The sequence below is a fragment of the Corvus moneduloides genome, chromosome 8 (assembly GCF_009650955.1).
Source record: "Corvus moneduloides isolate bCorMon1 chromosome 8, bCorMon1.pri, whole genome shotgun sequence".
In the NCBI taxonomy this organism is placed as follows: domain Eukaryota; kingdom Metazoa; phylum Chordata; class Aves; order Passeriformes; family Corvidae; genus Corvus; species Corvus moneduloides.
Genome location: NC_045483.1, coordinates 22772114 through 22790048, shown reverse-complemented (window position 1 = coordinate 22790048; position 17935 = coordinate 22772114). Strand labels below are relative to the sequence as shown.

At 37.1% G+C, this 17935-nt stretch overlaps 1 protein-coding gene across 8 annotated transcripts in view; it reads right to left on the bottom strand.

Moving 5' to 3' along the window:
- Positions 1-17935, bottom strand: part of LRMDA (leucine rich melanocyte differentiation associated) — a 748939-nt gene that overhangs the window by 100325 nt on the left and 630679 nt on the right. For all 8 annotated transcript variants that reach the window (XM_032116838.1, XM_032116837.1, XM_032116840.1 and 5 more), the window contains one exon: positions 588-672. In XM_032116838.1, coding sequence (XP_031972729.1) covers positions 588-672 — 85 coding nt within the window. The remainder of the gene's footprint in view (positions 1-587; positions 673-17935) is intronic.

The window sequence follows — 17935 nt, the reverse complement described above, 5'->3', positions numbered from 1 at the left end:
AGCTTAGAATGCACCCTTCCTGACTGCTTCAGTTTTTCACCTGTTCCCTGAACTTTTTGTTTCATAGGTATGCAGAAGGAATTTGTGAATTTGCCCAAGGTGCTTTTTAAGTTCTAAGGACTGATGAAAAGGGAAATAGAAACCGAGAAGAATCCCTTTTTATTGCAATGAAAATGTGTTAACATTTCAAAATTATAGTCCTAAATTTCTAAACTGCCAAAAAGCTCCCACTTTAAAAATATTAGAAAGTTTACAAATTCTCTCAAAATTACCAATGCTGCATGTAATCATCTACTTAGCAATGTTTAAGTACTCTAATCTCTTTACATTTTTCTCTCTCTCACACACACAAAAATCACTGAATGTTATTATCCATAGATTTATTTGCTTTCCCGGTAGACTACCTGTAAATCCTATTTAATATGAGGTAAAATCTGTAGTCTTGACAGGTATGGTTTCCTCATATAGTGCTTGAAAGACACGGTGTTCTCTGTAAAGTGAAAGGCAGCAGTAACTGATACAGGGAAGGCCTTAGAGCAAAGCTTAACACCTTGCAGTAGTTCATACCAATAAAATTTAGCTCATACCTCTGTGATTGGTGAGGTCTCTGGATCCAGAAGGCAGAGGTGTATAGTGCATCTCTGGAGAGGCAGGGGCAGCAGCACTAGAGGCCTGTGTGACAAAACAAACGCTATCAGTGCTCTGAGTGGAGGTCAGTGATTAGGCAAAGCCGAGGCACCTGCAGGATGAGTGCTGCGATGTGGTTACAGGTGCACGGAGTCACCAGCCACGAAGGATTAATTTGTTTTTGTTAAGGCTGCTTGCAATTCCTCAAGATTGCTGTACTCACAGGAGTTTACACAATGACATTATGTATCATCACTAAACGAATATTTTCATACAGCTGACAGCTTAAAAAAAGTTACCATCTTTGTTAGAAATCTTTAGGCAATGTTAAAAATTTTCCTCTTGGTGAAACAGATTAATATTTACTCAAAGGAAGTTGTGGGTGAGTCCACATGTAAGAAAGGAGATATGAAATAGAAAGTTGGGCTAAGATACTATACTTTTCAAATCTAAAGAAAAAAATCCCAACTGATTTTCCCATTCCGCTGCCCTGTGAGCTAAATGAAGGGATCTATTACACATTACAGTGACTATAATGCAAAAAAGTGTACAAGTATATAGAATTGTTTACAATAAACACTTAAAACCAATACCAGAAGTCTAATAAAAGAAATAAGTACCCAAGAGGACTTGCACAGAGCCTTTAAAAGCAAAATGTTAAGGAGAAGAGAAGAAACACAATTTTTTCTCCGTAAGTCTCAAGATCCTAGGATTCCAATTTTAAAAGATTAGACTGAAGAGCTATAGTTTACAATAAACTAACCTTAATTCCATTGGATGTTTCAACTGAAGGAAAGATACATCAAAGAAATATAAAGCTAAGAAAAGCCACATTTACCATCTTGCTTTTTAGTTATGGAACAGCAGTGTTGCATTGCTAGGAGAAGATGTGAAAATAAAAGATTGTATTGGTGAATATGAATTATTGTCAGTTTTTAAAATTAAGTTTAACTTAGGCTGGTGACATGGTAGTGATATGTCCAGTTTCAGATATGAAGTTTGCTCTGGAGTATTTACAAGGTACCCATTTCAACAGACATAAAAAGATTATGTGTTTAAATAGAAGACACAAAGGAGAGCGTTCACTGGAAGTTACACAATAATTTCTAATAGAAAAATAAGGCAAATAAAGAGAAAAAACCAAAAGCTAAACTATTTCTTGAATCTCAGGATAATTCACTAAAGGGAGTCTTGAGAAAATAATTGCTATCTTTTGTGCACTTTGTTCTCTAATGATATATTGACTTCTAAGCTGCAAAAGTCAAAGGAATTCACCTCAATCTTGCTTACTTTATAACTGAACATATCCTCAAAATTTATGAATCCTTGGCTCTCCAATGTCTGGTTAATATAAAAGCATAAAATAGGGCCACAATGTTTTGGGGAAGAAAAGCATAAATACAGATTCAAATCTTAATTGCCAGACCAAACCTGAGAACAATAATCAGAAATCCATAGCAATGAAAGTTAATCAGGGTAATAGTTTGTTAAAGGCTGTAACTTAGAAATCTTCCTTGTTGTAGCTTTGGACTCCTAAATGATAGTACATAAAATGTTAAGAGGTGACTGAGTAGATTAGCATACTGAGCTTTTGCTTTTGGAGACCAGCCACCAATTTCTATGTCAGACCATAGTTATAACCCCATTTTTGTCCCTAGGAAAAATCAGGTCACAACATGACGATGCATCATGCATCAAAACAAACATCTTAAGAGATCTTAACAGAGACAATTTTGCCTAAACAGCACGGATGCTACTTACTGGATATGAATAAAAATACAGAATAGCCTGCCTCTGCTGACTCACCAGTGATAATAAACCCTTTCCAGGGAACCTCCTGTTCAGAGACATATTGCTACAGACATAACTCTCACCATCAGCCAGAATGAATAATACCCTGATTTTGGTGAACTGCAAACCTGCAGCTCAATCTACTCTGGACTATGAATTATTGGAAATCTCTCTGATGACCAATACGAGCCAAGGGCACATAACATGTCAGAGGGAGAGATAGAAACCCCTTACAGCCAGCTATGGGATATTTGAAACTAATTCCAAGAACAGGCATATGTTCACAATTATATGTTTTCTTTGGGTCGAGTAGTTCTGGGTAAGAAAAGAAGAAAAACGTCACTATTTAACGTCAGACTTCATCCCTGTAAATCACTCAAAAAAACTGGAAGAATAAGCGGTCTCATACTGTACACTCTAGATGTTATCTGCCTATTCAAGTGTACTTATTTGGGACTCTGATAATAGTGAAGGTTTCTCTTCGGTACTTTTAATCTCAATTTAGACTGTTGACAGCTTGATGATAGCTTTTCCTAAAATTACTGGAAGAGACTTTGCCATTTCAGCAATATACCACTGAGTGAGCAAAATTCAAGAGCTTCTAAAAAGGATATTGGAGTGAAGGGGCAATTTAGCTTTATTTCCAATTTTAGGAAAAGCAAGAACAGAAGGGTTTGTTTATTGGTGTTTCTCTGTTATTTTATGTACAGTATATAATTCCCTGTCAAATATAGAACAGTTTTCATTACCTTCGAGCTAAGCATTCAGTTAGAGCAACTTTAATTCTATGAAATATCGTCCAGGGTTAGGATTGTTTTGCACAAACACTGGCTCAAGTTCCAAATCACTTTTCTGAGTTAGCCTGTGCACCAGCAGAAAGACAGCTATTTGTTTTCTCTACCACATACTGACATTTGGCCCTAAGCTATTTTCCAAACAGATTTGTATAGATTGCATTACTCTTAATATTCACAGGAATATTGTGACAGTGACAGTATTGACATGTGACAGTTACGTCTTCAAGTATTGGTGACATATGCATCAGAAGTTCTTGTTGCAGTGGAAAGTAACTATACATACAAATAGCTTTGAGGAAAGCTGTTTAAAATGGTTGGCAGCTTCAGTTTTATAGGAACAGGTCACCAAATAACTCAGTAAAGAAATCCTAACAGTATTATTTTAGAAGAAGCTTGTAGTTTTGCAAACCTTGAAGTCATCCAACTTTTGCAGTATATCATAGTATGTGGCTTAAGACTTACAAGACAAATAAAGTCAGACTATTCACTGTCCCCATGCTATGCACATAACCAAGCATTTGCTAAACTGAGGTACCTCTCTTCCTATTAACCTGTGTGTTTTGTCCAAATTGTTGTATTCGATACTAAACGGACTGTAAAAAGAGTACCAGATTTGCAAAGCATGTTTATCAAAATTACAGCCATTGTAGAAGCTGCAGCAGGAAAAAAGCCCCCACAACCAACCAAAAAAACCACAACAAAACTCCAAAAAATAATTTTGAGAGCAACCATACATCAAGTCTTTAACTATTCCATCCTAGGGAATAGCCAGGTAAGAACAACTTTATTTGCAATGTATTTGCTTTTCTATCAACTTAGGAACCATACAGCCACTGAAAAAAAAGGGATGAAGCATGAAAGAAGGGATAGAGAAAGAGACTAGAAAATATGCAAAAGCAGGCCCCAAGTGGAGCACTCCATATGGCAGAGTACAGCAGGTCTGGCTCTCCCCTCCCCAGCTGGGAGCTCAGCCAGAGGGTTCAAACAGGCTGGCCAGAGTTGTCACCCACCTCAACACACTCGGATGCTCTGGAAAACCAAGAGGTGGCACAGCATCCTTACCAGGAAAGGAGGCTGTTCTTGATGGAATGGAATTTCCCAATTTCCTTGCTCCACAGCCAAGCAGACTTAGACAGGAGTTAGCAGTTGTCTTTGCTAAACCTCCAGCATAAATTAGAGTCACTTTAATGAATGAAAAAAAAATAACCCATTTGTAAGAAAATTGTCAGCCACGACACACCGACAACTAGCTTTCAAGAGTGGAGGAATCTAATTAGACTAAAAAAAAAAAAGCTCATTTGTTTAATTCCTGAATTCCACTTTTCAAAGAACAAAAATACTTGGAAGATACTAGTAGGGAACATCATGTGTAGTATCAGGACATACTGTTCATCTGCTGCATCAAAACAAATTTGTAGAGACTGATGATTCAAAAATAAAAATGCTGTGCTATTTTTGGCAACCACACAAGTTCCTTCAAATATTTCAGCTGTTGAAGGAGTAAAGGGGGAACTGTAACTCAGACAAGCCAATCCTCTTTGAATCGTGGTTTGAGAAAGTAAAATTTAAATGACTGTGCTATCCAAATTAGATCTCTCTACTAGACATTTCATTTTCATATTTCTAAACACAGGAGTAAACAAAAAACCCCATTAACTGACACTTTTAAATCTAATCAGTAATACAAGTTTTTCAGCTATAATCAAGCGTATGACTTGAACCTTAGCAAATATTCATTCCAGATATTTTAGCAGCTTATTTTCAGATATGATGCTACTAATACAGTAGCCAAACTATTGTAGTATTGGGACAAGAAGAAGAACAGTGATTTTATATTTTGGCAGGTCTTCCAATTTCAGTAACCTTTAACAAGAAAAGGAAAGAGAATTTTTCTCATTTAACAGAAGTAGTGGAGCTTAAGATTCAAAGCATTTCAGATTCAAAGCATTCCCTTGTTCACTTATAAGAGAGATTATCACTTCTCACTTGAATTTACTTTACCTTTCGGTTTTCACTTAATGTTAAATTGCAAGGTTGAAAGCAGGGATCAAAAATGCAAATGAACATCAGATAATTCTTATGCATTTAGGCTTAATTGAGTGTAATCGATATGTCTGGTGTGCAGCCAAATTCAACTATTGTGAAAAGTACCTAATGTATGGACATTATTTTTGGACTACTGAATGCCAGAAAATAATGAGCTGGCATCCAGCTTTGGTGAATCAGCCCTTGAATTTTCATCTAAGAGCAGTTTTGAATTATTACTGAAGATAAGGTGTAAATGTGCAAGGGAATTTTATCCATGTTTCTCCCATGAATCATAAATGAGGAAAAAAATTACAGTCTAAATTGCACTTAAAAGGAATAAAGTCTTTTCATGTCATACATGATTTATCAAAATGATCTCATTTTAAGAGTACTGTGGTGTATCTTGATTAATAACATTAGTAAGCATGATGAATGGCCTCTTTAATGGTAACACAGAATTTATTGGCAAAATCCCTACTTCTACCAAAAAGGGTGGGAAGTAAAACCCACAGCAGTTAGTAACTTGCAGAAACAGCTTAAGTAAACTCTCTGCTATGTATTTTGCATTTAGATATCCTTGAAAATCCTTAATTTGAGTTTATTCTCACGCTTGTTTGGAAACAAGTAACAGGTATTACCTAATGAGGCAGCTCTAACCACTACAAAAGTCACTTTGCAGTTCTCTACAAAGCAAGCTGAACTCTGCATGTGCTGTGAGAGGATGCAGTGTATTAAGGTCTTTCAAGAACACTAGTCCCATCCCCGTATGACCTTTTTCAATATCCTCTTCATTTTGCCTTAATATCCTAAATGCTTCCCTTCCTCCATTACTCCATCTTACCCTCCCCCCCCCTCCCTTTTTAAAGCCTGCTCCAGCCTGCCCTAACTAATTTCCTTTTGGGCTGACAGATCAGAGGCCTTCCTACCACTGTTCCTTTTAGACCTGTGAAGCCCTCCTCGTAATCCTGCTGCTTGTCCACAATTAATCTTTCCAGTTGCCACATTATTAACACTACCACCCACAGACAGAGGATGCCTGAGCACGGCTGGACACTTGCTCCCCACTGGAGCATCAAAGTTGTCAATCACACACTAGTCAGAAAGTTGCCTGCTGTCAACATCAGAGGATTTCATACTCTCCTACCCGCTGATCAAACATTTTTCTTCAGAAGATTAATTCCAAGTCCCCACCCATTTCCTCCCATATCCTCTTTCCCTTTTAGGTTTACTCAATGATCCATCTTCTGTATGGAAAAGGAAGCAGTGTATAGTAGAAATCCTTTCAAAACAAAAGTTCAGCAAAACTAAATTTAAATCCCAGCTGTTATCAACCTCTTCCCCCCCGTGCAAGTTAAACACCTTAAAGAGCTTGGATTAGACCTAGTCACAAATGCCTTTCTTTGATCAAAGGCTCCAAGACTTTACACAAATATAATCACAAGGCAATGACTGCATCTAAGGAGCCTGAATTGATTTGTTCTACTGTAACATATAGCATACAAAAACACCCATTAGGCTTTTTAACTTCCAAGACCATTCTTTTTCAATTTATATTGCTCAAAAGCCAAGAATTTTAGCATTTTCTTAATATTTTCTTATTATTTTTTCAAGTTCATTAGATAAAAAGTGATGACTTCTTGCATAGTATTTGCCTTCTATCTTTTTCAAAAGTGCATCTCAGCTACTTACACGGAAAGGCAGAAGGATACAAGAGATTCTTCAGCTCAGGTTCAGTTTAATGGGTTGAAGGGAAGTAACTATTACCACCTCTCCCTACTCATATGCCGCATTCTAATATATTCATTTTTTAGAAGTTAAACCTTACTGCTCAAGTGGCTCAGTATCTTTCATTACAGTAGTTAACAGAATCTGTCCCTAAAGGAGCACTTTAACATGCTAGCCACACAACAGTGAATGAAAGCAATACCCATTCATATAATCCAACAAGCAATCTATTCACTATAATGTTAGGTTTTAAAGTAAGAATAAATTAATTTAAAATCACACTAAAAAATAAATTCAAAGTTGCTCAATCATACTCATCCCTAAAATAGATTTCTTAATGCTTTTCATCTCTTAGATTGGTACTAATAAAAATCGAGAACTCAACAAAAGACCCCCAGAAGTATAAAACAATAAAGAAAAAATCTGCTGGCCTTGAATCCTGATCTGAGTAAGTCCAAACAATTATTATACATTCTACCTTACATTTCTCTATCAGCATCTTTACCTTCATATCTGAGATCACACATGCTACCTTCTTTCCATTTTCATTGGGCTCACACACTAGTAAAATAAAGTGTAAGGACAAAGCAAACCACACATAAGCCTGTCATAACCCAAACCACAGAACTCTGCCACTGTTGCTAGAGAATTTGGAGTTGTCATAGACAACTATTCTTTGAAGCGCCTTGTGAAGTGAACCACAAATGAATTTTGAGATGCTAGCAGACACTAACCCTTTTTTAAGACCCCACCTCGCCAACACCCAAACATGACATTTATTGTATTTCACTCACTGCCCAACAGTTCTGAAGGAGTGAAAGAGTAATACGGAGTTTTTAAAGATTACAACAGAAGGTGCCAAGGTAAGTCAATGTGAAGGGAAGTACACTGATAATATATTAGATTCCAAGGTTCCTTCAGTAATTCCCTGCAATATTTTTCAACCAATTACATCACAACTACAAAACATAGCAGTAGTGGAGTAATTGCCAAGATTCCTGCTATGCTATGGCATAGCAACAGTACACGAGCTGCATACCAGCACTGATGTAGAACTCAAATACACATTACATATGATACCGTAACTCACTACTATTCACAGCTCTAGATTTTGAAATAAGGTGACTCAGAACTTCTCCAGCTCCTTTTGCCAATCTGATACCCACAGATTCTTTGAAAGCAAAATCATCAAGTTAAGTTGCTTTTTATAGGTAGAAACTTCCAAGACTGTTCCATACATTAAATCAGTAATGTAATATCATCACTTGCAAGCACATTCAATGATAAAGAGGAATGCAGAACCGTGTATACATTTCACAGACCAGGCATAATTGTTTGCAATGCTAGAGGGCTTACTTCGCTTTGCTATTCATCCTGATACCTTCTGCTTGCCTTAGTTTTTTAGGAAGCATGGAAAATGTTGCACAAAAATGAAAGCTAGATCCTAAAAAGTATAAGGTAACAGTACTTTAATGACTGTTGCTAAGTTGTGCTGATATCCTTGCCTAATATGCACAGGAATGAAGAAATTGGAAGGTTAAAAATGCTTTCAAGGCATCTTCATTCTGTCATGCGGGAACTGAACTGCAGCTCAAACCTCTTGTCACTCTATTCAGTCAGCAGAAGGGGGTGCTGCAGTGTAACCTATTTAAAATGCAAATAGAGTAACTTTTGTAACAGCAGATTAAAACTAGCATTTTATTCACTTGGCATACCCACAGCATACTGAATGCTGGAATCAGACTTGTCACTGCACACTGCAGGTTATTAATAGAGCTCAGAATGGTGTTGCTAAATGTGCAAGTTAAAAGCAAACAAACAAAAATGGATTTATCTGTGGTATTTGCTCTCCAGGAGAATTCGGCAAGGCCTGCCTCGCACTGCACACTTGTTTATCCAAGATCACTGAGGCTCAATTTGGTTGTTTTTGGTTTGTTTTTTTTCTTTAATTGTTTGATTGACAGCCACTTACCATAGCCAGAGACTTTGGGATATGTGATCTATAACATTAATATTATAGAGAAAACCGCATTTTTTTCAACCTGGACAAATATATACATACACAGGAAAGACTCTGTGGTGCACAACTGCTACTCTCTAATAGGCCTTTCTGGACTCTCGTGAACTACCAACACATGCAAAACTACAAAGTTAAAGGGTTCAGCAGAACCAAATCAACACACTGTGCTTTGGCTTTACACTTCATCTTCCTACAATGTCAGGTGTCAGGGCAGGCAAATGGGTTTCCCCTCTACATTCAAGCCAATTCCTCTGTTCTTCATCTCGATCTCTCTCAGAGATTCATCAAAAACGCGATTTAATTACATCTCCTCCCCTCCTCCCCCTCCCAAAAAGAGTGTAAACATGACTCCTTTTTATCTCCTGATACATCTGGACAAGTAGACAATGTGCTAAAACAAAATAAATCTGCCCTGACAGTCACATCAAAGGGTTCAGCTAGGGGCTTGCAGCTACTTAAGGCACAGGAATGTTGTTGCTAAGCATCGCTCTACAACCTATCAGTCCCTTAAAGAAGAGCTTTTTTCTTTCAGAGGGAGATGAGGAAAGCTGGAGAGTGGGAACCAGACTGCAAAGGGAGATTGGGGATTTTGGAGGATTTTAAAGCTTAAAGTGAATTGTGTGAAGAAAAGGGGGTTTGTTTTGTTTTGTTTTGCCTCTTGACATACAGTCCACATTTGGGGCAGGAAGGAAAGTAGGGAAGGAAGGAGGGGTTAAAGCTTGTTGATGAAACATCTTGTGAATTATCCCTTTGGATAAAACCAAGAAAAGTCTTTGATACCCTTTTTCAAATCCCTGTACTTACTATAGATTTGAAATAGAAAGATTGTGACCAAAAGCAATAGGGCTGGGATACCAAGCCTGTTAAAAATATATTGTGAAATGCATCCCATGCCCTGCTTTTCTGTCAAGCATTTGATAAATATGTGTATGTTCCTGAAGAGGTGAAGCCTCTGAACAATGTCCATATCCAATAAACATGCTCTACAGAGAAAGGAAACTTTTGATACATATGCACATAGCACAATTTGATGCTCAATTTACTAGTGAAAACTATTCCCTTTAGGGAGAAGGTTCACTGAAATCTTCAGTCTTCCACACTGTGCCTTGCTGGACTTGATTTGCATGTTTAGTGCTTAAACCTCCAAAGGAAGGTAAAACCATGCTAAAACCAGACCTTAGAACTCTACACAGCCGTGATGAAATGGACAGCTGAAAATTCAAATTATGCTCTCCTCTCAAAGACGTAAAAACATATCCAAGGCAGATAGACAATCCAGCCTAGACTCAGCTTCAAAGCTTAATTATCCTGAAGGTAAGCTAAGAAAACCAGTAGTTTGTTTACAGCAACACTGAGGTGTTAACATATCTTTGGCTTTTAAAAACAGTTTTAAAAAATCCTCTTTCCTTTTTAAAAATTAAACAAAGAAAACATGAAATGGACTCATTCTACATGCAGGGGAACTATCACGAACATGAACAATTACTGAGCCCATGATATTACACAAATAAATAACACTTAGCATTATCTTCAGCACTATCATATTTATTAAACAGTGACTGAGGGCAGCAGTAACCATTTTTATTGTCCCATATAGCTCTTATTTTCTAATTAAACAGAAGGTTATTTCCACTGCCAATGCAGCCATTTATCTTATTTGAGTGTTACATAATATTTTTTGCCAGCCAAGCTTGACTATAAAGTATTCTGTGTGGTGAACTGTGGCCCAACTTGCTTTCCTGTTTGGTAATCATAGAAATGGGCCATTTCGTGCTGTGTTAATAAATAAACTTTTTGCAATTTCTCCTAAAACATGATAAAGCTTATACTTTGTCCTACCCTCTAGCTTCAATACAAGGGCAATGAGCTGTATTATTAAAGATATAGGTCAAGCAAACCTGATGATTTCAATCCTGTGGGGTGCTTTAGAAACTATTGTCATATTACTGAGATCATTCTGCTGTTCCTAATTATTCCTCTTGGTTGCCTCACATTTCAAGTGATTTCTCTCACACTTATGTCAAAATTTATAAGCTACTCCCTGTAACAACACTACATTATTTCCTCACTTGTTAGGGTAATATAGGACAGAAACTAGGAGAATGCTTTAATCTAGCTGACAAGGATAATGTAGTCTAGAAATGTAATAAACTTTGCATTCTACTACAAAGTTGTGGTTTTTCTCCCTACCAGGAAACATTTCATATAGATAGACATCTTAGAAAAACTAATTGCTACAATAACTTGCATATCCTCTTATCTGAGTTGCTTTTATCAGAAAAAATGTATCAGCATTAAAGCGTTCACTCCAATAGCTTGTGCATTCTCCTTATTCCCATAATTGCTATTCTGCAACATTCTGTTGACTGTACTGTAAAACTACATGCTGCTGAAGGAAACCTATTTCCAAGAAATCAGTGCATCACCCTAACTGCAAAACATTTGTAATTAACAGGCCGGGCTTTAACAGTGCTGTAACACATCTAGGGCTGACTGGCACGAAATTTTATTTGCACTAAGTAGCTTGAGACTCTGAAAACATAAAATCAACTTTATGTGATAGCTTCATGTTCTATGGCAGTTTTTTTGAAGGATTTCAGAATGTAAAGAAAGCTGCCAGTGGTAAAGGTAGCCTAATGAAACATTTGAATTTTAAAGCCAGCATGGGCACTGCTTGCTGTGGGAGCTAACCTATTTCCTTCAGAACATCCTTAAGGTTACAAAATTGTGGTATCCTCCCTCCCCATTCCCACAGAAACAAACAAAGCAAAAATCCCCAATAAAGATACTAAAACAGAATTCCAGTTAGAAAATGTCATATAAGTAACTCAAACATGACATTCATACTAACATTTCTAGGGATAATTTTCATGAATTTGTTTGCACTAGCAATTTTCTGTGTTTGTCAAATGTCCAATGGGTTTTAAAATGCTTTTAGTCAGCAGCAAACTGAAAAAAACCCCAGATCACAATAATATGAGCCCAGTGCATAAAAGTCATCAGACAATAAAATAGGAATAGGAGCACTGGTCTATAATGGCAACCTTTAAAGTGACTTTTTCCAGATAAATGAAAAACAATATTTAATTGAACATGCACATAGGAAATAGAGAAGAGGCAAAGACGAAGCTAGTGTTGTCCCTATCAGAAATACTCACCAACAGCACTGTCAGGAAAAAAAACCCAAAAACACAACCAAAGGAAAATACCAAACATTTCTGGTTTTGCCTCTGTTCCTACTTCTGTCTCTTCTGTCTTCCTCTGAAGAGCTGATGACCTGCCTGAAGGTAAGCTCCACATGGTTTGGAGGTGTGTGGGGGGGAGGGATCAAGAGGCAGAAACAGTATCTTCTGAAAGCTTTCACTTCTGGATCCCACCTAGAAGAACTGGAGTCCCTGTCATGGCCTGAGAGCTGACAGAGTGAATTATTCATACATTTGTAAAGTGAGATTTCCCTCTTCGATGATGACTGCTGTCCCAGACAGAAGACCCAGCATGTAGGAAAGACACACTTTGCCTCTTCTGTATTTTCAGCTACCATCTCTCAATCTGTAAAATTGTCTTGAAAGCTGATGATCCTGTAAGTGTGTCCATGTTCAGTTTTGTTTCCACAGTGGACAGCCACGAGAAGGTAATGCAGCAGCCAAATTAAAAAATTTTAAAGAAAGAACGTTTAGGCCTTACCTTATGACTTCAGAACACAAGCACTGGAATTTTAGGGATATAAAGGATGCGATTAATCAATATCCTATTAATCTGTAAAGCATCTGCTTAGAAAACAGAAACAATCTCTGATGGAAATGATTAACCACAGGAACAGGAATTAATTTTAGGATCTTCACAAATGAATGCATGAGAGATAAGAAATCATACACAAAGGCATTAAGCTACAGAAGAGCAGTACCCCATCAGTGTATTTTTTACATAGTTTTTGGTCAACCAAAATAAACTAAAACCAGTGGAAAACACTAGACATTATAAAAGGAAAAGGCAATCAAAATACTTATGGAAAATGTAATTGTATCAATTTGTTAAAACTCCAGTTTTGTAGAAACACAAAACTGGGGTATAGAAAAAACACTGTCACAGCACTTCTGCTTTAGGTTTTCTTAACGCTTAAATAATATCCTACATAAAGTAGTTCAGACCTGTTGAGACTTCTTGTCCATGTTTATATATCAGAAATTCCTAGCAAGTGGCAGATGAACTGCATAACATAGCTAACCTAAATAATTTTTATAATTACTTTTCTTGAACTTCTTAATAATTAATAATCACTTGAAAGATACCTTCACCCTGAATGAGAGGAGAGAAAAAACAGCAGGAGAGTTGATTTATCTCAAAACGTGCCTTCCAAGCCCTATATGTAGACCTCTGGAGCTCAGTCTGGCCATGAAATACCAGTGAGAAGTTTTATTCCTTGAGGTGATGAATTTAATGAATACTGTCCTAAAATGCATTGGGTTCTGTCTCTTCCAGAGGCTTTCCATGATCCCATTGAAGAAATGCTCTAGCTAGCAGTCCCTATCCATAAAACCCAGAAAGCACTTAACCAAGTTTATTCCTCAGCTCAAAAAACTCTTCCCCCCAAATTTGCAAAACTTCAGGACATACTACAATTCGGGGGTGAGGGGAAGGGTTTTTTGCCAGACAGGGTAACTGCTCATTTATAGGGCTGCTGAACTTATCTTGGTTTCAGCTGTTACCATGGTTACTTACACAGCTGACGTGCACTGAGCACTTCCAGTCTTAGCTAAAAAACTGCCATCTATGTACAGTCTGTCACAATTCTGGGAAATCTGTTCCAACAAATCAGTGCTGCCATTAAAATTGTTCTTTTTTTCTACCCTGGGTTTGTAAGCTTCAGTTGCAACAGCTGGTTCTTCTCATACCCACTGCCCATATTAGATGGAAATCCCAAATCTTATTCCTTGTGCTGTTCACTTGAGGTGCTACTATTGACATACTGTGATCAGCTCTTTACACCCCCTTGGCTACCCAAGATAGACAGAATTTCCTGGAATTTCTCACCATGTCATCCAGTCTTCCAAGAAATCATTTGCCTTGTTCCCACCATTCTGTCCTCAGTGTCCCATCAACTTTCTAGACCCACAGATTTATCCAAATCTAAACATGGTGTTCTAGTAGCTGTTGTACCACTAAAAAGTAAAATTATAGTATTTAAATTTCCCCTCTTACTTGATACTCTAAAGGAGTATCAGATTGATCTAATTGTTCTTTGTTTTATCTCAGTTATGAAAAGGTTACACAGGCAAAAACCTGATCTCCATGAAAGCATGTCTACTTTATCAACATAAAAACTATTCACTGATACTTAATTCACTGAACATATGGCATGTTGAATTTGTACTATTCTATCTCCTTAAACAAAATAATATATGTCATATTTGATAATTATATTACAAAAAATAACTGAAATCAGTGCCATTATCAACAGTGAAACCTAAGCTTGCACTGACCAAAGAGAAGCTGGGCTAAAGAAACACATCTTTCCTCCACTCCTGTTGTCATCTGTCTCATTCTTTCCACCTGCAGCTAAATCTGCCACTTGTCAATATGACACTTTCAGACAAAGCCATGAGAGAATGTAACAAATACAATGTGAATTGTAATATTATCCACAGAAGTTGGAGGTACTCTCATTTCATAACATTAGAAACACCAGAGGAACCCCAGAATTTACAGATAGAAGCATGGATCACTAAACTGGGTGACTAGAGGATGTGCAAAGAATATTTTCCCTTTCCATATCCCAAATATAAAAATCTGAGTAGCAACAATACTGCTACCATAGGCAGACAACTCAGAATTACTTCAGACAAAGTAAAACTACTGAGGAACTGAAGCTAAACAAAAAGAAAATGTAAACCTGGGTTATACAGTGGGTAACTTCAAGAGCTGCTTGCATTCATCTTTGGAGTGCAACCAAGCCTAAAACAATGGAGTAAAATGAAAATGATCCAAAAATATTCCACTGTATTTACATAAATCACAGAACCACAGAATGGGCCAGGTTGGAAGGGACCACAGTGGGTGAATCTGGTCCCACCTCCCTGCTCAAGCAGGGCCATCCCAGAGCACAAGGCACAGCATTGAGCCCAGACAGTTCTTGAATATCTCCAGTGAGGGAGACTCCACACCCTCTCTGGGCAATCTGTTCCAGTGCTCAGTCATCTGCACATTAGAGAAGTTCTTCCTCTTATTCAGGTGGAACTTCCTGCGCATCAGTTTTGGCCCATTGCCTCTTGTTCTAATGGAGTTACTTTTCCCTGTTTTCCTGTGTTTGTTGTTATTGTTCTGTTTGGGTTTTGTTCGATTTTTTCTTTCATCTATTAATACAGAAGTGGAAGATAGGGGTTGTAGTAGAAAATCTCATGTGTAGGTCTACTTTCTAGAACACTGAGTTAAGTGTTCTACAACCACAAATTCTCAGACATCATAATGAAACAAAATGAAAAGAGACAGTTTTCATACCTCTGTCTCCTCTGCTCCAGTTATCCAGTTTCAGGTGTAGAATGACAAAAATAAATATTACGGCAAAAATATCTTCAGACATTTAGATTTGAAAGAACAACTTATTTCCAGTTACAAGTATTCTAAAACTTGCGGAAGAAATGCTAGAAAGATATTATTCATATCATTCTGTCGTTTTACCATTGGTCTTCAGTCTCAGCACCCACCTCATGGCATAACTTTTTTTGTTGCTATTATACCTATGGGCTGCATAAAGTATCAAAGTTAAACCCGAGATGACATATTTTGACTAGTCACATCACAATTCATTTTCTGTTACTCACAATTTTAGATGACGTTACTAGAAACAGACTGCTGCACCAAAAGTTTTACACTTTGCAAAGGAATTGCTCCAACAGCATTATGCAAAAACCTGAAACCGCTCAGTTCCTTAAAATGCAACTGTTGCATCTGGAGTTCACTTACTTTCTCTCATTAAAGTGCCTTTGTGCTAAAAGATGCTTTTCCCCCCATCCACTGAATCTGGCACTTTAGCTACGATATGATTTTATTACTCAGAAATACTTTATTACTGCAATAAAACTGCACTTTCCACTTTTCCACTGTCTCACCTAATAGTGAACGTTAAACCAAAAAACTGAAGTCAAAAGCCCTGTTGATTCCACAGGCAGGAGATTACATGTTAATAGTGCAGGACAGTACAGCAGAGCAGGAAAGAAAAACGTCCTCAGCAATTTACATAGTTATATATATTGAATTTCTGGGTTTAGTGTTATTTATAATGTTTCTTGCAGTGCCATCATCACAAAGAGTAACTGAGAGTAACACTCAAGTGTCTAACATTTGCTCTTTCATATTCCTCCCCAGGAGGAGCACCCAAAGGATGATGATGATCCCTTTTTAAAAATCTCACTTCTATGTGCTTTGGCTTGAGAAGACTGGAAGGTATATGCCTCTCCCTTGCTGGTAGACACCTGTGGGCTAGCATAATTTCATTAATTTTCTGTCAAAACACGAAAGGAATTAAGTTTATTCCCATTAGCATGATCCTTAAACTGTTGCATCATTTAGCAAATTATTACCATGTTAACGCACAGATTTAGGCATTTGTACTTAGCAGAACTGCAAGTACCATCAGTATAAGAGAAAAATGACCTGTTCTAGGTTGGTTAAGATGGCAACTTGATTAAAACTCTGCCATCATCTATCTCATTTTGCTGCCTGAAATGTTATTATATATGTAAAAATCTTCTGCATCTTATTTTCTTCCAGCTCCTATTTTTCAGACTGCTCTGTGAATATTAAAATTCTTTTCTTTTTTCCTATAAACCATGTCTCTGAAACCAAACTGCTAAGTGTTCCTCTTCACTGGCGAAGGAAGCAAAAAGAGATGCTTTCTCAATCTGTTTGTTATCTTATCTATCTTGAAATAAGAGAAACAACCAATTAAGTAATGATTGCTGCAGACACAGTATTTAATGTTTGAACAATTTACTCTCAATTTTCATCTGAGGGAGGAAAACCCCTGTTACACATTTGAATATATTTCCAAAGTTGTATTTAGTTTTAACCAAACTCATCCTCTCTGATATAAACATACACAAACACAGGAACATCAGAAATACACCTGGAGATAGAAAACAGTCTTTCCCAGCTCAGCTATTTAAATAAAAAGGCAATCATCCCCTACCGCCATGACTGCTTTTACAGAACCTCTTTCATCAGGCTCAGATTCATTGACAGAAAGAAGCATAGAGCTAAAGGAAGCAGAAGATTTTCACTGAAACCAATACTCATCTACAGGGTTTTCATCTTGCAGAATGTACTTTACTTTTTCTTTCTGCTTTTAATACTGCAGCAATAGCTAATCTACTCCCTTTCTCTCCATTTCCATCTACAGAAGGGAGTCTGCTTGTTTTAAAAACTTTTACAATTGTTTTAATGAGTTCATCTTAAAAGAAGACTTTTCCAGCTTCACAGAACAAGGGGCCCATTCCTTCTGAATGCTGGACACTTATCTAAAACAGCAAGACGCATCTATCACCAGTCAATATGGCTCCAAAATACATTTCCCCAAATAACTAACATCATCAGAAGACTGATGAAAAAGAGTTATTTTTTTCCATGCATTGTGGCTGCTTTCTGAAATAGCCCCACTTGAAGAAAAATTAACCAAGATAATAAGAACAAGAAAAAAATGCCTATTCTAGATGTTGGATGAAATGCATGACTTTTTTTTTTCTTTTTTAAAGGCAATAAACTTTGCATGATAACTAGTAAAAATATAACTTACAGAAACTACTTGGTCAGGGCTGTGGACTTCTATGTAGCTTTAATTTTCTTAGCCCAGCATTTAACCCGTTCTTACAAGATATTCTAAACTGAGGTAAGTTTAAGCTTTCTCCCAAAGCAGACCTGATGCACCAGTCATAGGAGCCACTGTCATTTTATT